This window comes from Rousettus aegyptiacus, unplaced genomic scaffold (genome assembly GCF_014176215.1).
Source record: "Rousettus aegyptiacus isolate mRouAeg1 unplaced genomic scaffold, mRouAeg1.p scaffold_m13_p_4, whole genome shotgun sequence".
Lineage (NCBI taxonomy): Eukaryota > Metazoa > Chordata > Mammalia > Chiroptera > Pteropodidae > Rousettus > Rousettus aegyptiacus.
The window spans coordinates 1,974,138-1,998,704 of record NW_023416307.1 but is presented as its reverse complement, the minus strand read 5'-3'; the positions used below and the strand labels follow the sequence as shown (position 1 = coordinate 1,998,704).

General features: G+C 49.6%; 1 protein-coding gene, 1 long non-coding RNA gene and 1 pseudogene across 5 annotated transcripts; 2 read left to right on the top strand and 1 right to left on the bottom strand.

Annotated features, from left to right (window-relative positions):
• Window positions 1-632: 632 nt before the first annotated feature.
• LCA5L (lebercilin LCA5 like) lies at window positions 633-23,557 on the bottom strand. 2 transcript variants are annotated; one of them, XM_036219270.1, is made up of 9 exons: window positions 23,493-23,557; window positions 18,914-19,245; window positions 18,519-18,668; window positions 14,323-14,837; window positions 11,739-11,876; window positions 5,716-5,800; window positions 4,299-4,405; window positions 4,012-4,123; window positions 633-1,484 (listed from the first exon to the last, which is right to left on the bottom strand). In XM_036219270.1, exons 2-9 carry the CDS (start codon window positions 19,236-19,238, stop codon window positions 781-783), a joined length of 2,136 nt encoding a protein of 711 aa, XP_036075163.1. In that variant the 5' UTR covers window positions 19,239-19,245; window positions 23,493-23,557; the 3' UTR covers window positions 633-780. The 2 variants fall into 2 exon arrangements, with proteins under 2 accessions (XP_036075163.1, XP_036075162.1); XM_036219269.1 differs by lacking the exons at window positions 633-1,484; window positions 4,012-4,123; window positions 4,299-4,405; ... (1 more) ...; window positions 11,739-11,876; window positions 18,519-18,668 and having other exon boundaries at window positions 13,197-14,837.
• LOC118601650 lies at window positions 1,479-19,077 on the top strand. 3 transcript variants are annotated; one of them, XR_004950449.1, is made up of 4 exons: window positions 1,479-1,597; window positions 2,836-3,027; window positions 17,032-17,187; window positions 18,977-19,053. It is a non-coding gene; the product is annotated as an uncharacterized LOC118601650 (long non-coding RNA). The 3 variants fall into 3 exon arrangements; XR_004950450.1 differs by lacking the exon at window positions 17,032-17,187 and having other exon boundaries at window positions 18,977-19,077; XR_004950448.1 differs by lacking the exon at window positions 18,977-19,053 and having other exon boundaries at window positions 17,032-17,451.
• Window positions 22,904-23,022, top strand: LOC118602141 (annotated as a pseudogene).
• Window positions 23,558-24,567: the final 1,010 nt, after the last annotated feature.

Sequence of the window (24,567 nt, the reverse complement as noted above, 5' to 3'; positions counted from 1 at the left end):
AATTATAAACAAGTTGCTTTTATCAATAAATGAAAGTAAGTTAACCAATTAACGTTGGGAGTACTTAATATATTCTAATTGTAATGAATATATTAGGACTGAGCAGTCAACTTGAGTGGACACTAATTATACCAATATGCTATTTTTTTTTTAAAGAACAAGATTAACAGAAAGAGATCAAGGTATAGCTATGCAAAAATGTAAATGAAAGATACTGAATCTTAGGTGGATATGAGGAAGGTGTCACCCTCAAAGGCAGGATATTCAATGCCCAGTTTAGCTGAATAAGAGAATAATGAAAAATGGTTTTCAGAAAACTGAGCTTAGTAATCATTATGCCTTTTTTTTTTTTTTTTTTTTTTTTTAAGATAGAGTCTTTGGTCATTTTGTACCCTTTCAAACTGCTTCCATGCTTTTAAGTTACAATGCAATTTGATTGTTGATATAATTCTTATATGTTTGAGATGTGTATGTCTTAGGCTGACTGATTTACAAGCTATGGAGTCCCATAGACTATTAAAGTCAGATAATAAATAGGTCTTCCAAAAGATAATGTCTCAGTTATAGGGAAAAAAGATGTCGTTTTGTATTTGAAATGTTGTTATTGTCTAATAAATAGTGGATTTTAAAAATTAGATTAGCGATAAAACAAAACTTTAATTATCTAAAGTCAATTCAGGTACTGAAAATACACATACACACACAGACTAAAATTACAAGAGCAAAGGCACGAAAGAACCAGAATATTAAACCAGAACGTATTTAGAACACTGATTTTACTTAAATAATCATTTTTAGTCTTCCTTCTGTAGACGAAGACGTCGGAGCGGAGTTGCCCACCGTTCCTTTGGAGTCCCCGGAGGCGCGGCTGGCGGCCGCCGGACTGGGGGGCAGAGGGTGCGGCGTCTGGCTTTTCGGGGCATCCGCGGCCCCTCCGGCGGCGGCAGGACTCGCGCGGCCGCTGCTGAAGACACAGCCCGACCCGAAGAGTTCTTCCATGAGGCTGCTCTTCCTCTCCCTGAACGCGGTCTCGTCGGCCCTGGGCCCGGAGGCCTTCGCGAACGAGGGCTCGTAGGCGGCGGCGGCGGGGGGCGCGGGCCCCGCATCCGCGGGGCGGCGGCGGCCGGCGCGGTGGGGCAGCCCCGCGGCGGCGCCCGCGGCCGGGAGCCCGTGGTGCAGGTTCTCGGTGGCCTCCGTGAAGCAGTAGTGCTTCCGCTGCCGGGGCGGCGGCCTGGGGGCCGGGGCGGCGCTGGGCCCCGGGGCCTCCCCCGCGTCGCGGGGCCGCAGGCCGCTGGCAGAGGCTTCCCGGGCCGCCGCGTCTTCCCGCTCAGGAGGCGGGACGTGGCCTTGGCCCCCCTCTGCTGGCCCTTCTTGTTCTTCTCTCGCGAACGCGGTCTCCTTTTCTTGATCTTTTTTCTCTCTCTGCCTGTCCATGGTCTCCGGAGGCGGTTGTGCTTCAATATATTCCTCTTCCTTTGAGAAATCTACGTTAGAAAAATGGTTTATAGATCTTTAAAACGAGTGGACTTTTATTCCAAGATGGCATGCATGTTTACGAATTTACACCTCCTGACCAGCACACTAAAATGGCGAAAAGGTAAGAAAATAAATGCACATAGCACTAGAATAGCGGGAAGGGCGCTATTAACAAGCGTGGGATGTTATACTCTAGAACATTCCACAATAAGAATTATGAAACCCAAAGAAAAATGGTATTCGTAAAAGAACTAAAAGTTGCCCATAAGTTATTAAATTTTTTTAAATGAAAATTGTCGATGGACGGACGTTCAAACACCACTAGCTTGGGAACGGCCAGTTAAAACAACGGGAATATTTTTCACCCGTCCAATTGGCAAGTCATCTCCAGAGAATATGGGCAAGTCTGAAGCTTTGTTCCTTATTGGTGGGTGTACAAATTGGTGTCACTGAATGTGGGTGGCCATTTGTCTGTCTCTGTCCAAGTTTTAAGCAAACATACGCTTCGACTCAGCAACGTCACTTCTAGGACCAAACCCTGTAAAAACATGCAGTTTCTTCCTCGGGATGCCTACCTAGAGGTGGCAGCCGTCTCCTGCTCGGTGTCTCGGCTGCTCTCAGAGCCCAGAGGGTCAACAGGAGGACCAGGCAGTTCACCCGGCACCAGTCAGACCCGTGTGTCACAACCACAGGCAACTGGGGAACCCCAGCGCATGGGGGTCCGGATGCCCGGTGACAAGAACACAAGGCACTCGCCGCCAGTGGCTCTTGCAAGTTTCTGGTGCACAGTGTCAACGTCACCGAGCCGATGGGCAATGACTCTCACTGTGCCGACACCTGTCACCCGGACGGACGGCAAGGCCACTGTGGGAAGAGCCGTAGTCCTGACGCCAGGTTGCACAGCGAGGAAATGAACAGATGGCTTGTGTGCACATTGTGTGTGTGATAAAACCAGAGTCCTAAAAAAACCACACACACAAAGATCCGCAGCATGGGGGTGCTTGCCGCGGCGTGGGTTAGCAACAGCCAGACCCCCTAAATGTCTGTCACCGGGGGCCTTGCCAGGTGGACGGTGGCATTACGTGGACGCACCTGCACGGCAGGGAAGCCGTCCCCAGCCCGCTGCCAAGTGGGACAGCCTGCGGCGGGGACACGGGCTTGCCCTTCCCCCGGGCCGGGACTGGCACCAGCTGGGGTGGGCACAGACGCGTCCCCCGCCGCGTCCTAGCCAGACCAGGCCGCTGTCTGTACACCGGACCCGCCAGTCGTTCGTGGGGGAGAGTGTGCACAACGCTGAAAGGGCGGGCGACGTTCCTCGCGTGAACGCATTCCGAAATAAATGACCGACTTGTGCTCCAGGAAAACAAAAGAGGAATTCCAGCGAGAGAAAGAAGTGCGTGACAAGACTTCGCGGTGAGCGTATTTTTCTCTCTGAAGCTCCCTGACACTCCAGAGAAGAAACACAGCTTTCTAGGCCGATGGGGTGATGGAAAGGGACCAGCGACCACCCAGGGAACCGGAAACGAGTGTCAGCTCCACAAAACTGCCCGGGTGAGTGCCGCCACGCCTTCGTGTAACCCACATGTCACTCCGAGGCCAGTCGGTGGCCGGTGGCCATTCCTCCCGCAGAGGCTGTCCTGGCCCAGCGTGTGCGGCTTCACCCAGAGTTCCCTCAGCAATAATTTAGTGTTAAGGGAGGGAAAAGGGTCTCCGACCTAGAATCTTCTTTCTAGCCAGTTATTAATGAAGGGTAGAATAGTGACATTTCCAGATCAGAGCCACGCGCACCTGCCTCACGTGCGCCCAGCTCAAGAAGCTAGCGGACATGACGGTGTTCCCCAAGAGAGAGGACGTCCTTAGGAGACAGACGCCACCCCTGGGGCGCGGGCGGGGCCAGGAGCCTGCGGGAAGCGGGGACGCGAGGCGCCAGGACGCGGCAGCGGCAGGGGCGGCCGGGCTTAAGCATCGCGGGCCGGCGTTGCCAGACCCTGCTGGCCTCGCTCCCGGCGCCGGCGCCGGCCGGGCAGGTCCTCGCGGGTGCTGCCCGCCGCCCGCCGCAGGTGTGGCCCTCTGTCCCCGCCCGCCCCCCACCCACGGAGCGTCCGCTCTGACCGGCCCCCGGGAGCCGGCGCGAGCCCGGCGACCTTCCGGCAGGCGTCGCCACTGCCCGGGCTGGGGGCTTCCGCGCGCCCGGACCGAGCCCCTGGGCAGCGGGACGCCGGGGCGCAGCCTGCGTCCGGCTTAGCCCCTCCGGGCCGCTGTCGGGGGTGGCAGCGCCGCGCCTGCCTGGGCTGGGTTTGGTTCTGCAGAGCGGCATCCGTTCAGGACACGCGCGGGAGGACGCGGAGGGCGCGGGGAGCAGGGGCTCCGACGCCGCGGGGGGCGCGGTTCCCTCCGGCGCCGCGGATAATCGCGCCTTCGCCGGATACAGGCGTCTGCTGTGCGCTTCTGTACGCGCACATGCCGGACAGGACTAACTCGCAGCTTACAAAAATCAAATCAGAATGAGGGAGACTTAGAAGTTGTTAAACTGACCTCCATATTTTCTCTTGGAATCCTCTAGAAGTTTACTGATATAGTGAGGAATCGCATGGATGATTTCGGGCGGTTTTTCTTTATGGCCAATGTTTCCTGCTGTCTTTTTACCCTGTAATTTAGGAAAGCAGCAAAACACATTGGGGGAGGGGTACACATAATTTAAAATTGTATTTCATTCAATGAGTAGAAATACTTTCTGTGTAGAACAAGTGACTGTTTCTAGCCTAATTTATTTCTGTGAAGCTATGTGTAAGCAGACATTGTGAGATTCGGATTCGCTGTACCTGAGCCATCGAACGCGGGACGTCCTCTGATTTTTGGGTTTCCTGGTGTCTCATCATTGTGAATGAAACTTTCTTCCTGTCCACTTGTACTGATTTTGTTGAAGAAACTACAGAACAGGCACATTGTATATTAGAAACGGATCTTATATTTGGAAGGGATATTGATTTTAAATGTAAAATAACACTGAAGTTTGCAACGTAGCAAAAAAAAAAGCACATAAGATATTTTCTAAAAACTTTCCATGTATGTATAACATTGGCCACGTTCACTCCCCCCACCTCACCATTCGGCTCGTTGTGTCTTGTTTTGGGCCACGTGGTAGAGTCCCAAGCAAGCTGGCGTTAGGATGGGTCGGCATCTCTGATCGAGGACACGGCTGTCCCTGTTTGTTCGCAGGATTCAAAGCTTTAGGCGTGCAGCCGGGAGAGGGACCGTCTCCTGTGGCGCAGGCCCTGCCCGCCAAGGGTTAGCTGGCCCAGGCCGAGAGGCAGGACCGCGACATCGAGCCTGCCCTTTCCAGGAAGCGTTTTCCCTTTTCAATGCCCCCATGGTCAGAGTTTGTCACCACCTCTGCTGGCTGTCATTCTGGCTCACAGGGCGGAGGCAACAAAGGCAGGCGGGGAAATCTGAGGCGCTTGCCTTGAAAAGGAAACCTGTGGTCACTTCTACTACAGCAGGGCGAGTGTCCCTGCCCTATCTCTTCTGAGCAGAGTGTTCCAGCCGGCGCACTTGTGGGGGCGGAAGGTAAGTACATCCTGTCTCCAAGGGAAAAATACTACTCAGCAATAAAAAGGTACAAACTACTGGTAGTAGTAGCACCGTGGATGGTTCTTAAACACATTATGCTGGACTAAACGAAATTCTAGAACAGGCCGACTCAGCTGCTGTGACCTGAGGGACTCGGTGGTTGCCTCAGGCCAGGGGTGGGGCCACTGACTGCAAAGAGGTCCCGAGGGACCTTCCTTCCGGAGGAGATGGAAATGGCCTGTATCTTCCCGGGCACCGGTTACGTGGGTATCAGCACTTGTCAAAATACACTAATTGCTCACTTAACATGGATGCCTCTTAGTGAGGTGACCTGCACCAAAATAAAGTGAGGTGATCTGCACACTGGCTAATAGATATTCTTAGGAAGTTCAATATTTGGCAGACGTTTTGCTTCAAACTGAAAAGTTCTCTCACTTCTCCTGAAGTGAGAACATACAAGACAAGAAGATGGGAATGCAGGAAAGCATTTCCATGCTTTTCTAGATGTTTCAACCAGAGCACAGTTTCATTATTTTCCTAGAATCACAAAAACTGTTCCAATGCCTAATAAAATGATTTTTAAAAATATCCATTATTATGGCGATGTAAGTTAGAAAAATTGACTAGATACTTAAGAATAGATTTTGAGCAAAAATGATTAAATCATACCTTTTGGATAATCTTCTTTGTCATGTAAATTTTTAAGGATCCTATTAGTGTAGATGTTTTTAATTTCGAGCTCTCGATCCTTCTCCTAAAGAAAACCACAATACCAATTTTTCTATAAATATTTGCTTTTAACCACCTTCATTTCTTTTAAAAAGCAATTTACGTGAGTTCAGTATTCTCTGAATAAAATCTATCATTCTAGCAGAAACAGAAACAGCTCAGATCATTATACACGATTCCTGACATCAAAAAGTGACACACTATTGTGTTAGGGGCGATGTTTTGGAAGGTTTCCAGGCCAGCTTCTTTCACTTTTTTCTGTCCCCTGACCTGTTCCATGAAGTTCATTGCTCTTTTGCATGGTTCAATAGTGCCCACTAGCCGCGTTGAGATTTGAGCTAATTAAAATAAAACAAAAGGAAAAACTGAGCCGAGGAGGAGGAGGGCGGGCAGGTGAGATTGATGGGTCAGTCCCCCGGGCCGGAGGGCGTCTCGCTGCTGTCCTCTGCGCCTGCCCAGCGCTGGACACGCGCCTCGCCAAGCACCTCCTGCCGTGGCTTCTGCTTGGGGTCATGGGTCGACACGCTTCCACCCACAGTCTATCTTCAGTGAACGTGCCCCAAACTGCTGTCTGGACGACTTGCCCTAGCTCTCTCTGCTGCCCTGTCTGTTTTCTTCAGCAGTCTTTTGCTGATCACTGCCACGGGGATTTTGAAGAGGGAAGTTACACTCAGGCCATCATCACCCAACAGCTGAGGCCAAAGTGAATAATGTCTTTCTCAGCCCAGATCAGAAATCCTGTTTATCTGCTGGCGAATGCAGTTTAGGGCACCTACTTCTGACTGCAGTAAACTACTGATGCCTGGGGCCACCCCCGCCCCCAGATTCCCATTCCAGAGGTACGGGCGGGGCGGCCCCAGGCACTGCTGCTGCTGGCGCCCCGTGTGGATTCTGAGGGTGCCCGCTCCTTCTTTCTGCTCCCTCGCTAGCATGTTTTCTGTGCTGTGATTATCTCTGTCTGGTTTCCCTAGTAATTTAAAAAAAACAAAACAAAACACTGCTTTTTATCATCCAGCAATTCAGGTCTGGTATAATCATGGTATCCTTTCTGGGGATCTGGGTTATTATTTTAAAAATACGTTTTCTGTCATTTCCATGGGGGTTGTGGCAGGAAGGGATAAAATCGCATATTTAGCTTATCTACTTGATCTATTTTAACTCCTTTTAAATATGTAATTTTTCTCTTTGAAAAAATTTTTTTAAAAATACCAAAAATGTACAAAAGCAGAGAGAACAGTCCAGTGAACCCCCAGGAGCCAACGAACTGGCTTCGCTGACGAACGGCTCCTGTTCTCTGTTCCCCTGCTCACGCCCACCGCCCTCTCTGACCCCACCTCCCCGCCACGGGCGGTTTTGAGGCGAATCCTACAAATGGTATGATTTAACCTATAAATATTTCAGTATGCGTCTATAACAGACAAGGCATTGTGGTTAGGTTAAAACCTAACCACAATATCAATATTATACTACCAAAAAAAATCAATATTGATAATCCCTTAATATCATCAAATATCTGGTTCGTTTCACATTTTCCAACTGTTCTATAATTTTTTTAAAAAAAATTTGAATCAAGATTCAAACAAGGTCCCAAATAGTGAGATTGATATGCCTCTTAGTTTTTAAAAAATTTGTTTATAGCTTTACTGATATAATTCATATAACATACAATTCACCCTTTCAAAGTATACGAGCTGCTTGCTTTTCCTTTCTTTTTAATTAAGGTAAAATGCACGTAACATAAAATTTGCTATTTTAATCATTTTGGGTGTACAGTTCAGCGGCATCAAATAGTCCCGTTGCTGCGCCACCATCACCACCGCCGGTTCCCGTCAGGCTTTTCATGGTGTCAAAATGAAGCTGTCCGCGTGGGACCACGTGCCCATTCTCCCCCGCACCCTCCGACGCCAGCTCCTGGCAGCCGACACTCCACTCTCTGCTCCTGCGACTGCGACGACTCTTGGCGCCTCACGTGGGTGGCGTCGCACAGCGTTCGTCTTTTCGTGACTTCGTTCACTTACCGCGGTGTCGTCAGGGTCATCCAGGTTGTAGCACGTGTCGGAATTTCCTTCCTTTTCAGGGCGGCCTCATGCTCCACGGTGCGCACATTTCACTGTCCGTTCACTTGCTGACGGACACTCGGGGTGCTGCCGCTCTTTAGCGACTGCGGACGCTGCTATGAACGCAGGTGCACAAATATCTCTTCGAGACCTGCTTTTAATTCTTTCGAGTACAGCCAGAAGTGGAATTGCTGGATCACACGCGTTTCTAATCTTTTGAGGAACTGCCATACTGTTGTCCATAGTGGCTGCACCATTTGACATTTTCCCCCAACAGTTCATAAGGGTTCAAATTTCTCCATATCCTTGCCAATACTTTTTTTTCTTTTTTGGATAGTAGCCATCCTAATGGGCGTGAGGCTGTATCTCGTAGTCTTGGTTTGCATTTCGCTAAAGAGCTGTTGAGCGTCTTTTCATATGCTTCTTGGTCATTCCTATATTTTCTTTGGAGAAATGTTTAAGTCCTTTTCCTGTTTTGAGTCAAGCTGTTTTTTAGTTGACTTTTTCTCACAGCCTCTTTTAATCTGTAAGTTCTATCCTCGACTCCTTTGTTTCTCTTTGCTATTTACTTGTTGTAGAATCTGGGTAACTTGTGCTGCAGTTTCCTACAGTCTGATGCTGCTGATTGCATCCCCAAGATGTTGTTTATCATGTTCCCCTGCCTGGGTTTCTTTAATATTGGTAGATAGGTCTGAATGTTTAATCAGATCTGGTTTGAGGGTCCAGAGTGCGCCATAGGCGGTGATGTGTACATCAGTCAGGAAGTACATCCTCAACAACATTTGTTATTTTCTGTTTTTTTTTTTTCTTTTTAAATAGCCATCTTAATGGGTGCGAAGTGGTATCTCACTGAGATTACAATTTGCATTTCTCTAATGATTAGTGATATTGAGCATCTTTTCATGTGGTTACTGGACATTTGTATACATTTTTTAAAGAAATGTCTATCCAAGTTCTTCGTTCATTTTTAAATTGGGTTCTTTGCTTGTTTGTTGCTGAGTTCCCCATAATTTTTTAATAGCTAAAAAAACTTTCAATTATAGTTGGCGTGCAATAATATGTTAATTTCAGGTGTACAACACAGTGATTAGACATATAATTTATGACGTGATCACCCCAATGAAACCAGTAGTCATCTGAGACGATATGTAGTTGTTACAGTACTACTGACTATATTCCACGTTGTACCCTACATCCCCATGACTATTTGTAACTACCAATTTGTCCCTCTTCATCTCCTCCTCCCTTCACCCACCCCACCCCCCAATCTGACAACCATCAAAATGCTCTCTGTATCTATGAGCTTGGTTTTCTGTTGTTTGTTTATCCTGTTCTCTAGATTCCACATGTGATATCTGTCTTTCTCTGTCTGATTTACTCAACTCAGCACAATGCCCCCTAGGTCCATCCATGTTGTTGCAGATGGCAAGATTTCATACTTTTTTATGGCTTAGTAATATTCCATAGTGTGTGTGTGTGTGTGTGTGTGTGTGTGTGTGTGTGTGTGTATAGTTCCTTGCTTTTCATCACTTTGAATATTTCCTGCCAATCCCTTCTGGCGTGCAAAGTTTCTGTTGAGAAATCATCTGACAGTCTTATGGGTGCTCCCTTGTAGGTAACTAACTGCTTTTCTCTTGCTGCTTTTAGGATGCTCTCTCTCTCTCTCTTTTTTTTAACCTTTGGCATTTTAATTATGATGTGTCTTGGTGCGGGCCTCTTTGGGTCCATCTTGTTTGGGACTCCCTGCACTTTCTGGGTTTGTATGTTTATTTCCTTCACCAGGTTAGGGAAGTTTTCCATCATTATTTCTTGAAATAGGTTTTCAATTCCTCGCTCACTTCTCCTTCTGGTATCCCTAAGATGTGAATGTTGGTATTCTTGAGGTTGTCCCAGAGGCCCCTTAAACTATCCTCATTTTTTTGGATTCTTTTTTCTTATTGCTGTTCTGACTGGGTGTTTTTTGTACCTTATTTTCTAAATCGCTGATATGATTCTTCGCTTCATCGTTTCTACTGTTGATTCTGCCTAAGGTGTTCTTCATTTCAGTTACGGCATTCTTCATTTCCGCCTGGATCTCTTTTACGTTCTTTTTCTCCACTTTTATTTTTATCTCTTTGTTAAAGTTCTCACTGAGTTCATCTACTGTCCCCCGCTAAGCTCACTGAACATCCTTATTTATAACAAGCGTTTTGAACTCTGCACTTGACAGATTGCTTGCCTCTATTCTGTTAAGCTCTTTCTCTGGAGCTTTGCTCTTTCTTTTGGAATACGTTTCTTTGGCTTCCCATTAGGCTGCCTACTTGTGTCTGTTTCTATGTATTACATAGGGCTGCTATGTCTCCTGGTCTTGTGCTGTGGGTCCCAGTGGCAGGCAGTCTTCCCTGGTCGCGTGAGCTGGGTGCTCCAGGTGTGTCCCTTGTGTGGGTTGTGTGTGCCCTCCTGTTGTAGTTGAGCCTGGGTTGCTGTTTGCATGTCAGTGGGAGGGACTGGCCTTCAGGCTGATTGGTTGTGATGACCAGCTGTGACCAGTGGAGGCGCTGCTGTGCAGGGGCCGACCCTCCAGAGCAAGATTCACTTCGGCAGGGCTCTGGTGCCTGCCCCGTCTGCTCTTTGGGCATGTTGTCCTCAGGTGTGAGTGAAGGTGGTGCTCTGGCTCAGACCAAAGCTGTCCACTGGGCATGCAGGCTGGGGCGAATGTCACAGGCCAAGTTCAGCTGTAGCCTGTAACTCACCGGGACACCTGGCGTGAGTCACCAAGCAATCCAAAGATAGCCACCACCCACGCTGGGCTGGAAGCGCCATGAGAGGCCAAGCTGCAAACCAAGGCCGGCTGCCTCTGCCACTGTTGCGGGGCTTGGGGCTGCTCAGTAAGCGGTATGGGGCACGCCGAGGCCAGATGCTGCTTGTTTGGGTTTCGTGAACCTTTGGGATATTTTAGGAAAGTCTGCAGCCTGAGCCAAGACAGGCTGTTTGTATGGAAAAGCCGCTGGCAGCGGCTTGGGTGGGCCTGCACGCTGGGAGGGGCCGGGTCTCAGGGAGTCACCAGGCCGGGGACCAGTGTTAACGATGTTGACGGTGACTCAGATATGGCGGCCGCCTGGGTCTGCAAGCCGGTAGGGGCAGGCTCAACAAAGGAACCAAACGGCGGGGAGAGCCGCCCCTCCAGCCCTCACCCCGAAGCAGACGACTCAGTCCTCCCATGTGTCCCCGGCACCTTCTGTCTGTGGCCCCAGCGCTGGAGGCGGGAGCCAGCGAGTCGCTAGCAGTGAGTCTGCACTAGACTTTGGGCAACTCCCAGTGACGGCTCTTCCACAGTCCAGCTGTCATTCCGATGTCGTCATGGGAGCACAGCAGTCAAGCACAGTGTGTACCTACTCCGCCACCTTGACTGGAAGCCTATTTATTGAATTTTTATGAGTTTATTTGAGCCAAATTGATGATGTGTGCTGGGGAGCAAGCTCTCAAATGCTCCCCTAAAGCACACTGGAAAGAACAGTTTTGCAAGGGAAATGTTAAAATAAATCTATAGGCCACTAAAATTACCCTGCATATTTTAATGTTATAAGTTAATTTTTAAATTTAAAAATTTATTTTGTGTTTCATTAAAATATTAACAAAATATAATAATATTACTTCATATGATGAAATAAAAATAACAGGAAGTTTTATTAATAACTACAATAGAACTTTAATTTTTCTAATTATGGCACACATTCACCAGGCCATTAACTCATTTTAATAATTTTAAATCCTCTGTCCATTCACATGGTTGTAGGGCAAACAGTTAATTTGAGAAACGTATTCCTAAAGTTAAATAATTTAGAGATGTAATAGGCATAGATAGCTCTGATATTTTGAGAAGCAGAATTTCACAAATTTTGTTGCATTTTGCCTTAAAAGAAGTACCTTAAGTTTCTGTTGAAGGCGCGTGACTTCCATCTGCAGGGTCTTTGTAGTCATTTGAGCTGCGATTGTCTTCTGGTTCTCGACAGCCAGTTGCCGGTGGAAGGCTTTATTGTTCAGCCCCAGTTGTTTCTCCAAGCTCTGAAAACAGGATATGTTTCAACTGCTCCGTAACCAGTGTAGTTTTATTAAAAACTTCAATTGTAATGGAACTTATTACATTTATGAGAAGTGCAAATTTTTAATACGATTTTAGTGTGTGACTTGCATAAGGGACATATTATTAGAACTAAATAAATGTACACCCCAAAAGCCAAAAAAATCCCAGACCCAAACTCTAGGGAATAAATATCATATGTTTTGAATCTAATGTTTTTTATACACTAGAATCTGATAAAAAAAATTTTTTTTTAATGTATTATGAAAAATCAGTAAAATCAAGGTTACCCTTTAAACTTAATCAGTTGTGCTTAATCAGTTCTGCTAACTCGGCATAGTGGATGCTAAGTCCTCACTTATGTCTTGGGTGGGTTATTGGAGACTGACTTTAAGCAAAATGATGTATAGCAAAACCAGTGTTACCAGAGGCTATTGATACAAACCAGAGTTAAATTCCTACGACATATTTCTGGTCATAAAAACACCACCAAACTTCTAAATAAAGACCTAAAACACTTCTAATATTAAACATCGAAATAAATGTGAGCTATACATTCATTTAAGAAAGACGAATTAAAAACAAGATAATTCTTTGTCAACCTGCTGATTCCAGTTCAGGGTGGTGGCCGGGCAGCGTCTTTCCAGGCGGCTCAGGGGACAGACAAGGTGGGACCCGCCCCGGACAGGACGCCCTTCTACCCTTCCGTCGGAGGGCCCCTCACCCGACAGCCACACGCACTCACGCTGGGACGAGGCGCGTGCGCCGATCCCCTCGCGTGCACGGCTGTGGGATGCGTTTTTCTCATCGACATTATCAGGACATGACGGTGAATGAAATGATGCTGTTCGATGACCAGCTGTGTTCTTTATAAGCCTCTATAGCCTGTCTTTCTAAGGGGGTGTCTAGCATCGGTGCGGCCCGTCGTGGACTGTGACCGATCACCGCGATGGGAAGTCGTGCTGGGGACACACAGAGCCACAGCCACACGGACGAACTGCGACTGCTTTAGCGCACGGCCGTCTCTGCACGGCGCTCGCCCGCTGCTGCGCATTCTCCCTCCCCCTGGGACGAGGATGCTGCTCTGGGGGACTGCGCGGCCCGGGCGTGGGCGGAGCGTGGCCTGGGCGTGGGCTGCGCGCGGCCCGGGCGTGGACGGAGCGTGGGCCGAGGCTCTTCTTTCTTTTATTGTCCATTAAGTGTGGTTTCCCTTACTGTAACATTGATACTTTCTCATTAAAGAAAAGTTTGGAATATGACAAGCTGAAAGGATGAAATAATCACTCAAGTCCCACTCCCTAAACTATTAACATAAAAAAAAAATTGCCTACGTGTTTGGGCCAACAAACATTTTTATTCCCAACCAAATGTCCTACAACCAGATGGAATTTCTCATAAAACCAAGTGTTTCTGATAAGAAAACAGTCAATTAGTTCTTGAATTCTTTTCGGTTTTGTCGATATAGAAACATTGACTATTTAAACACGTAGATGTAAAAATTTGTGGCTGAGATAAAAATACTTTTACTTTTACATGACATATGCTAATTACCTAAATGTCCAAAGAAGGGATCTTCGGTGTCGTACACGGGTGAAAACAGAGGTTCTCGGTACTTTCTGCAGCTCACATATCTATTTTATGTGAGAAAATTCTCTTTGAAAATAGAGAAGGATTTTACCAAAGAAGAGATAAAAAAGTGAATGAAACGAATTTGATATTTACTTAGTTCAAGATTACGGAAAATACTTCTTTCACCATTATCTTAAGGAATTTAACAGTAAATTACTTCCATTTATATTTTTATGTCTATAGAGACCAAAAACTAACTGATGTAAATAGGCAGAATTGTCGCTACAAGCAAGATGTTCTCCCAAGTCGTCCTCACGATGGAACCCCCAAGCTTTGGACAGCTGCGTATTGTTGAGGAAAATCAACCCATTCATTTCTTCGATTATTTTAATTCCTTTCCCCCCTCTCTGTTCCCAGGAGTATCATCTGGGAGGAATTTCTATTTCAAAAGTACCGAAGTGTCCTGGTGGGAGTGACGGGACAAACCCCCAGGGAGGCGGCCAGCAAAGGGACTGAGGAGAGACACTTTAGGTTTCCGGGGCGGCAGCCTTTTTAATACACGGTTTGAAGTAGAGAGTTGGTGTCTAAGGCGGGTCTCACACAGCACGACACGACACGACACCACAACACAGTGCAACCTTTCCGCGCGTGAGAAACGTCCACTGACGCCGGTGGCTGGGCGGCCTTCGAGGACAACCGTCTTCGGACCTTTCCAGTTCCCAGCTGGCCGTTTCCGTCCTCCCGCTACCCACCCCGTGTCCAGGCGACCCCGGCAGCGGGCGGCAGCGGCGGGGAACGGGGCGCACCCTCTGCGTATCCGCTTTGGGACCTTAACATTCCTCGGCCTCTGAAGATACAGACCTGTATTTTTTTGTCATTGGCCTCCATTTTCGTGGTCAGCGCAGACAGGCTTTGCGTGAGCTCCTCCCTCTCCGCGAGGGTCCTGTCTTCGGAGAGTTTCTGCAGAGCCTGCAGGGCGTCCTTGGTCCTCAGCAGCTCGCAGTCCGTGTCCCTGAGCTTCCTGGAGACGGTCCTTTCCTTCTCCTTGGATTTCCTGAGCAGCTGCCTTAAATTTTTTACTTCGTTCTGGTGTTTAACTATAATCTGAGGTACGTTATTTTGCGAATTCTCATATTTTCCTATAGCTTTCAAGTGCCTAATCTGAAGTGTTTTCAAAAATTGGTTTTCTACGACGGTGGCTTCCAGTTTACGATGTATGTCGGCTAATTCATTTTTTAGTTCTTTAATCTTATGAAGTCTTGCTGAGAGTATGCGATGGGTCATGGCATCTCTTTTTTGGGCAATCAGATTGATTTTAGAATTTAAAAATGATGCATTCCAGTTGTGCTTTTTATCAGTTGCGATTTCCTTCTGGCCTGTGTAAGCAGATAATCCAGTTTGTTACTAGTAATATATAGATAGATAGATCTAGAAATGCAGCAGTTCTGATACGCATGCATATTGCATGCGTAACTCCCGGGCACACACACACATGTTAATATAAAATGAGAAGCGGAGAGAACTAACGCTTAACGAATACCTAAGCTTCGACCGGGTACTTTATATATAGATTTTTCATTTAATACGATTCTTTAAGGTCAGTTGGAGCCTATTTCATAGCTAGACATTTTAAGTCGTTTGTCCAAGTTTACAAACCACGTAGGGACACAGTACAGTGAAAACCAGATCTTCTTTGACTCTGAAACCTATACTCATTTATTTTATAAAAGCTAGATTAAAAATCACGATAATAGCATTTATTAAGTGCTTACCACATGTCAGACATTAAACTAAATGCCTTATATAGGTTATCTGATTTAATTCTTCTGACAATGTTATGAGGTAGAGTGTAATATTAGAGCTCAACATTATATATGAAGATCTCGTATATCCACAAAGACCCTTAAAAAGCCATTAACCTGCTTAGAATATACATACAGATAATCCATGTCTCAGGAGTCCGACACAGACTATTTTTCCTACTTTACTTTGGCTGGGCACTGAGTAAAGTAGCTAGGGGGCTTGCGATCTATTTTAAACAAAAAGTATCTAAACAATCTCACGGCGAGCATATGAGCACCGAGCTTACATAATTGAATTTGAGTATGTCGGACGTATGCGTAGCATCCCGGTATTATCGTCCCATTTTATAGATGAACAAACTGATGCGTAGTGATGTCACTTGTCGAGGGGTGCACAGCTAGGCAGTGGAGAGACTGACCCCAGGTCTGTGTGCCCGCGCTGCTGCCCGTATCTAGGATAGATACATATGTGTATGTGCACATGCGTGCGTGTATGCATGTGCGTGTGTACATACTAGTACATCTATGTTCTGAGAGAGATTGAATCTGGATTCCAGAATCTAAAATATCTAGTCTTCATCCTGGAGAGAGAAAGGAAGGTCACAGCCAGCCCCACGGGAGTGCTACCCTTAAGCTACTGGCCGAGCGTGGACACACCCTGAGACAGGGCTTCATGCGTCTGCTGTGGGAAAGGTGACTCCGTCTGGGCTGGGGACAGGGAGCCGGAATGGGCGGAGGGTGCTTGCTGGGGTCCAGCGTCTGTATCCTGGCTGACAGGCTGCATGGATTTGGCCACGACCACGCTGTCTACATGGCATCAGTAACCGATGGGCTGCCTTTCCAGCTACGCCTCCAGTGGTATTTAATTTCCCGCTGGTCACAGTTTAGCAGGGGGTATGGTTGAGTCTGAGTATTCTGGAGTCGGCTTTTGAGCACATCGAAAACTGGAGAGCAGAGCAGGCCATATTCTGTGACATCTACTAAGAAGGCAGGTGAAAGTGCCTGAGGTCGTGTCAAGGCCACACAAACACCTTGGGCACTGGCAGGGGGAGCCCTAAACCCAGGGGATGTGGATCGGGCTGGGTTTTAAAACAGGCGTGGGTGGCGGCTGTCATGTTCTGCAGCACGCCCAGCCTGACTGAACTTGACCTCTACCTTGCAAGGCCTTCCAGGTCTTGGGTGGTGTGCCCCTGGAGAGGAGAGGGAGTTCCTAGACGGATGAGGGCTGGCGGGTCACGTGCGCGGAGGAGGCTTGTGTTCTTGACTCCTGTGTGTTCATGTGACGGGAGGGCGGGCAGAGTCAGCGTGAGTGGGTGCCCGAGGGCCCTGGCCAAGGCCCCGGGCGGGGCTGTGCGCAGGGGCGTGGGTGTTCTGGAAAGAGGACGTGTTAGCCTTTCGGGCATCATGCGGGCAAGGAACATTCCCATGATGAGAATGGAGGGCCAGAGGCCCTTCCTCGAATGTTCCTATCCGTGCAAGGCCCTCCACGTGACCTCCGTTCCCCGAATTGCGCCTGAGGTTGAACTTCTTGTCTGCCTTAGTGGGTGGGTGGGAAGGGACCAGCCAGGTTGATTCAGAAAGGGAAACGTGCCACCTGGCATTGAGTGGTAGAGAACAAGTTCATCCTCTGCACACCACGCATACTTACACAGCTGTAAGGCGTATAGAAAATGAAGATCAGGTTTAATCCTTAATGGTTTTATATTTCGTTATCCTAACCATGCAATGAGAATGGCAAAACTTATCATTTCTCTCTCATTTCACACAGGTAAGGCAGATTTAGCCGAATGATTAAACTACTCTCCGTATTGGTGGCTTCTCGCCCGGCGTTCCCAGCGCCTAGGGGCCGGAGATCTGCTGTCGGTGTGTGAGACAAGGGCACACGCGGGGAGCCTGCTCTTCGGAAGGGGCCTCTCTGCTTCGGGTGAGACTTGAGGGAGCCACCTGCTGCGTTCGCGCCTTCGGCAGACACTCGCGGAACAGGAGCTGCGAGGCACCGTCGGAAGGATAAACCAAGGAAACGCTGCGTCATCCCGTGACAAGGCCGGAGCTTGCGGCGTTCGAAGTTCATGCTGCGCCGATGCAGGGTCCTCGGCGACATAGATGTTGAGGGAAAGACGCACCCGAGCTTTGTTTGAAATACTTTCGGCGTTCGCATGCGAGAACGCCCTGTAGAATTCTAGTGCGCCGTGAGGCGGCCGAATTAGCTTAGGTGGCCCCCGGCCTACGAACAGGTATCTTGGGTAAGGAACACAATAGTTGCCGTGGAACAAATCAGTGAGGAATCGGTTTTAAAAAGTTAAATGATAAGGTGCTTAGAACTCAAAATGTAGCTCGTTTCTTGTAGAAATAGTTTTATAAGCACTAACTACTTTCTCACACAGTCCCGCAAAGACTTAGACTCAATATAAAGTGTAGTACGTGGATGCATGATCCCTTGTCATAGTCCTCGGGGCCTGTTTCTGAATTGGGGGGATTATTTTTATTATTTTATTTTATTTTTCGGGGGGGAGGGTGTATTTTTTATGGAGCATGTATGGTGTTTTCCATGATACTCCTATCCCAGGGGTGTCGATGTAAAAATTCCTAATGCCACAAACAGCCTTCCGACCCAGCCCCTCATGGGGGAGAGAAGGTGCTGGGCTTCTCCTCTGCCCTGGGCCTTGCCGGTGGGTGCAGGACACCCTGCTTCTAAAGAGGGGCTTCCGGCCTTATAGGCATCTGCTGAAAGCTACGGGTCCTTCTCCTGGGAAGAGTTCACAAATGCGGAAAGACACAGGAAATGTACAGATTTCATGGGGTTCACAGACGTGGGTCTTGGAGTAAGAATCCCTGCTCTCTAGCTAAGGAGAAGGGGAACTGAAGGTTCTAGATGATCTAGAAGTGGCGCTGAGGGTCCTAGTCAGGCTGGGGATGAGAGAACGTGGGTACGTGTGACAGTCAGATGTGCCCCACTCACAGGGGCTCTTAAGTGTTTTCCAGCTGTTGCCTGGTCACAGCGGCAGAGAGTCGGGCCGCGTCGGACGCCAGGGACGGGCGTCAGCCCAGGGAGCAGCATCAGCCCAGGGAGCAGCATTAGTCTGGGCAGCAAGGCGGGGCGTGAGCAGAGCTAGGCTGTCGTGAGGCTAACTCCGGCTTGACAGTCGAGAGTTGATGGTGTTTTGTGCTTCGAAAATCCACGGAGAAATGACACTATCAGCAGGCTTTTGAACCATCTCTGTTTCAAAAGATTATCAATTAGCCAACGTGCCTCACCAGCCTTGGAGACCATCTTCTTGGGGCGTCGAGACAGGAATTTACATTTCATTGGCGAGGCAAACCATGCTTTTTCTGCTGAGATGAAAGGCAAGAGGCCAGTGTGATCCAAGCATTGCCGCCTGGTGACTAAACACGGAACCAGCCTCACTAGGAGGCCCTGGCAGAGTAAGGTGTGTGGGAGGCGGGGCTTTACGGCTTAAGCCTTACTTTCTGTTTTTTCGTAATTATTCTTAATTTCTATTTCCTAACTCCTATAACATAAAACTTCACTTAAAATGCACATTTACAGTACAGAAAAATAGCAAAACTGAATATTGGCCTCTTCGAACACTACTACGTTAAATAATAGCTTCGCCGAAACTTGGTCTCGGCTGGGAAATTCTGTTTCTTACCTTTACGTTGGGAGATTTTAGAAACGGTGAACGTTTTCTTCTCCGTTGTTTCTTTTACTACAGGCTTCTCTAAGTAATTTCTACTAGCAGTCGTTTCTGAACATTCAGAGAGGAAGTCTTCCGAATAATCATAGCGCGACCGTAAGCTCCCGCCGGAAACCTGGGACCGGCTGTAATCCACACTCCTGTCGGACGCGTTACTGTTCCCTGGGAAGTCGGCTGGGCCGGGGCTGCTCTCGCAACCCGCAGGCCTCCCCGCGTTCTCCAGGCCCGCGCCGGGGAAATGCTCGTCTGGACGGGTCTCGCTCGCATCAGCCAGAGACATGGTGAACCTGATGGAAGAAAAGACTTCTTACATCAATAGCTGCTGACAGTGAAACGAACCCTAGGCTTCACTGCATTTAACTACACACGAATAATTAAGAATGTGAAATGACACGTTATTTTGCAGTATTTTCTGGAAACATTTCAGTTGGGTTTTTACATTTTTTTGTCCTACATAAAATAGAAGAGCCCTGAGACCAGGGATTATATTCACAGGTAGTATGAGATGAAATTCATATACAATAACAGCAATGACAACAATTTACGAATCAGTGAATTACACTCTCATTCTCTAAGGCCGTTCGTTGGGATTTTTTGCCTTGATCAGAACTGAAGAAATCACAGTACTTGCTAAGTCTGAACGGTTGATGCGAAATGCAACACTTACAGAACTCAGACGTATTCGTAGAGATGTGCACACTCTTGTTTACTAATCGATGACATCACACCCTTTTGAGATTAAACGTATAGAATAAAACTACTCTACTTGCTCCACGATGGCAAAGGTTTTTATATTTTAATTAAGGGATTAGACACTGCGTCTCCCTCCAGCAAGTGGTGGCAAATGCGCCGTACAAGGGACAGAATTTCCCAGCGCTAAAGGAAAACTGCACGTCGATTCTGGGACTGAATTCACAGAAGCGTGCATGTTTAGCTCCCTCTCCTGGCCACTGCCATGTTTCTTTTTAATGTTTAGTATTGACGTAATTATTATTTTTCTACAATTTTCATTTTCTATTTTAATGAAACTTAAAATACTCCACATTTGACACATCTTGCACATCAGAATGTTCGTTTCGTTCATTTTCTCAACACGTATTTGGGCGAGTGCCACGTGCCCGGACCGGTGTGAGGCGTGGGGACTGTAACGATTGCACACAGAAATGCTTCCGGGGGAGGAGGCCTGAGTGTGCGGCGGGGGCCCAGTGAGGACGGCCGCAGGTTCCGGACGGGTCTGCAGAGGCAGGCGGCGCTGAGCAGCCGCAGCGCCACGGGAGGGCACGTGCATGATTCGCATCATTAATCCAAGGGCAACGGGGAGCTGGCAGCAAGGGGAAGAGGGAGGCTGGGCGAAGGGTGCCGTCTGCTCGGCCCGCGCCGCAGCTGCTCTGGCGGCGGTGGAGAGCGCGGAACAGAGCAAGGCCGGGGAGGAGAGGCACGCAGAAGGCCGGATGAGGGCAGGCGGGGGCTTGGACTAAGGTGCCGTGACGACGACGGAGAGATGTGGAAGATGCACAGGAGACATCGCTGGGGCCTAGTGAGCCACTGGGTGCTGGGGTGAGGGAGGAGGTCAAGGCGCTTCCGGCGGTACAGGGCCCCCCGGCTGGGTGGGGCGGTGGCAGCTTGTTCGGTCTCGTGTGTGTGTGTGTGTGTGTGTGTGTGTGTGTGTGTGTGTGTGTGTGTAGATAGAGGTATCCTATGGGTCCAGCTCAGGAAAGCAGGCCCAGTTGGACGGACAGAGTTGGGAGTCAAGAGCATGCAGATGATGGGCATGTCTCTGCGCCTAAAGTCCGGACGTAGGAAACGTGCCGCCTGGAGAGGACGCACTGAGAAGAGACGCCGAGCTTGGAGGAAACGCACCAGGACCCAGGGGAGGAGAGTGAGGCAGAGCGGTGGCAGGACCGGCAGAAGGCCTGCGCTGGTAGGGACGCAGGCGCCGAGGGAAGACAGCGTGTGTCGAAAGTGAGATGGAGCAGCAGCGTGGGATTCCAGCGCCGCCGAGAGGATGAGAGAGCGGAGACCCCGAAGCGTGAGGGTGGTTCCTGCGTTGGGATAGAGACAAGGGCGGGAGGCAGACTGCAGTGGGCCGAGGAGCGAGAGCCAAGGAAGGGACGCACTGAAGAGGGCGAGTCCTTAAAAACGTTTGCCTGTCGAAGGGGACGAGAGGCGGGCAGTAACTGGAAAATGAAGGGGAACGTGGGGTCGGGGGAGATTCTCCTCTCCTTGCTTTTGTGCTGGGAAACGCGAGCTTATCTTTAACAGCCGTGGGAAAGAGCCAGATGAGGTGGAACCGGCGATTGCACGGGTGAGAGCATGGACAGGGACGGGGACGGGGCAGGGTTTTTGACAAGCAGGAGGGGATGAGATCAAAGCGCAGGGATCGGGGACCTGGACGGCAGGAGGAAGAGGACACGGGCACAGTGCGGATGAGGCTGGCGGTTCTGGCAGCTGGAGGAAGAGCGCCCCACCCACCGGAGAGCTTCGAGTTTCTCTGTGACGTGACAGTGTGTGGTGCAGGTGGGAGGTCAAGTTCGAGTGGGGTGGAGGTGGACTATCTGCTATGTCCCGCGGACCTGCTGCAAGCTGCAGCAATGCTAACATGTTACTTTGGTCAGTTGGGGTTTCACTCGATGGAAAGAGAGAAAAATGGGGGCCGGAGGCTTCGGATTGGCAAGTGTAGAGGTGTGTGGGGGCCATTAGCTCCCTGAGGGCAGGGACCTAGTCATATCGCCCCATCGCTCTGTGACTGACAAACTAGAACATCAGTGTCGAGGTACTTACTACCAAAATGATCGGCACAGGGATGAGCATTTGTCTCCATGTCAATTGGCCTCTTTTGTTGCTTCTCTAAAAAAATAAAATAAGAGTACGGAACTAACAGAGCCTAAATTCCTACATGACTTCTTTTTTCTCACTGGAAAGAAATCGATGGATCATTTTATTCTTCTGCAAGTCAGTTTTAAAGTTCTTGCCATAGTTCTGTCTGGGGATACTGTTGTATACCGAAGAAAGCTAGGGGACATCTTTCAATTTTTAGCTTAATAGGTGCTTATGTAGCTTTGTCTACCTGATTTAAAAGTTGCAATTCTCAGAATACGTACTAAAAATATTGTATTTTTATCTATAAAATTCACATCCATTTTTTTTCTCAACTTTTTCACTTTAAGTAACAGAGAAAGGAGACATAGCGTTAAGACTCAAGGCAGAGAGACCAGTTAGGAGGCTGCTGAAATGCTCCAGGCGCAGGATGGTGGTGGCCTGGTCCAGGGTGGTGACAGTGGGGGTTGGGAGCAATGGTTGGCTCGGGCATCTATTCCGGGTACATGCTGAAGGATGTGTTGACAGACTGAATGTGGAGGGGACTTAAAACAGGAGTCAAGGAAGACACCAAAGCCTGTACAACTGGGACGATGGTTTCCCAGTGGGTAAAAGTGGGGGAGGAGCAGGTTTGGGGCGATGCCAGGAGCTGGTGTAGACAAGCTGGGTAGGAGATGCCTTAGACATCTAAGCAGAGATGTGCGCAGGCGGCTGAGAACACGGGTCTGAGGTTCACCGGGAGGGTCCAGGCTAGAGATATGTTCAGGGCTCACTGGCATTTACATGGGTTTTGAGCCTATCAGACTGGATTAAATTCATCTAGTGAGTGTAGACAGAAAAAAGGTTCAAGGTCATGTTCAGCTGTGAAAAACTAGTCTGAAACAAGTTACCTGTTGGCACAAGTGTGGCAATGAAATGTTAAAGCACTAAGGGGAAATTGTGGACAGAGTTCCAAGGCCGAGTGGGCGAGGGACAAACGCGGCAGACATTTCAAAGTATTCAGATTTCCACGGGCTGTGGATGGGGCAATGTCAGCGCTAAGGCAAAAACAAAACAAAACAAAGCAAAAAGCACGTAGGTAGGTGCAAAACTGAAGGCATTAAATTCAAATATAAAAGGAAAATATCGGTCTATAGCCATGCCACCTTGAACATGCAGGATCTCGGCTGATCTCAGAAGCTAAGCAGGATCAGGCCTGGTTGGTACTTGGATGGGAGACCACCTAGGAAGACCAGGTGCTGCAGGCGTGGAAAAAAAAAAAAAAAAGAAAAAAAAATGGCGAAAACCTGCAAGTGGGGGAGACGGGCTGAAATGGGTCCCAGTGTGACTGGGGTGACTGGCGGCTGCCGGAGGGCCTGGCCCCTTCTCCTGTCCGCCCCCTGCCCGAATGCCCCCAGCGGCTGGTCTGCGCGCTGGCGGGTCCCCAGGCGGAGCAGCGCGGCTTGTGAGTGCGTTGCGCAGACGCGTCACTCTCGGCGCAGGGGAGGGACGAGCGGAGGGCGGCTCTTCGCCAGGCCGCGCTTTGCAGGAGCAAGCGGCTGGCCCGTCGGCTACATTGCCGGCTCCCGTGGCCCCGAGGTAGCAGGGCCGAGCTGGGCAGCAGCCAGGGCTGAGCGGCCGGGCGACACAGGAAGGCCTGGGAGGCCCGGCGGGAAGACCCGGCTGGGGCGGGGTCGGGGCCTCTGGCCTCGGGCGGCGGCGGCGGCCCTGCAGTTACCTGCTCTGCGGCTCCCGCTGCAGCGCCAACCCCGCGGCCTCCCGACCCGGACGCGTCGCCCTGGAAACCGGCCGCGGGGCCTTCTGGGACGGGCGGCCGGCTGGCGTGCGCGCTGGGGGGCGGGGCCGCGAGGCTCGCGCGCGTGCGCATTTGGGTCCGTCCTCGGGCGGGTGGCGTCGCCCGTGGGGTGACGTGCGGCGAGCGCGTGGACGGCTGTGAGGCAGCGCGTTTCCAAGCGGACTGTTTAATTCCAGCCTCGTCGGGGCGGGTGGGGCAAGGCGCCCCCGCCTCCTCCCCGTGTGGCCAGTGCCCACCCTCCATGTCCTGGGCTTGGTGTGTCTACAGCCTTCGGAGGCGGGTTGTCCTTATCGGATGGGCGGTGATGCTGTCTGTGGCTAGGGAGCATCCCAGGCAGACATACCTTGCACAGGTGTCACCCGAGAACTGCCGTTGGTGGAAGGGCGGCTGGTTGGTCCTCCCTGGAGAGGAACAGCAGCAGCAGCAGCAGTTTGTCGTGACGGGACCATCCCAGCCCTGGCTGTCGGGACCGAAGACGGCAGGTCCTCAGCCATCCGAGTGGCCCCCCTCTTTTTTGCTAGCTTTCCCCCTTGGATAGCCTTTGTTTGTGCCCTTGCACAGGGTGCCTCCTTCTCACACGGGAGCAGGGCAGGCCCTTCTTTGAGCTGCGAAATTGAGGAAACGCCGTTTGGTTACTGCGGCGGCCACGTGCATCACGCTGCGCACGAGACGTGCACAAATCACCGCGGATCTGGTGGGGAAACACGACAGGGATTTATTTTCTCACAGTTCTGGAGGCCGGAAGCCTGAAGTCCAGGGCCACGCTCCCTCCGAAGGCTCTTGGGTGAGAAGCCTTCCTTTCTTCTTCCCGCTCCTGGTGGCTCCTGGTGTTCCTTGACCCAAGGCAGCATCACCCGGATCTCTCCCTCTGTGTTCACTTGTTTTCCTCTATGTGTCTCCTCGTCTTACAAGGACACCTCGATCCTCAACTAATTTCATCTGCCAAGACCCTGTTTCTAAATAACATCGCATTCTGAGATTTGGGGTAAATGTGTAT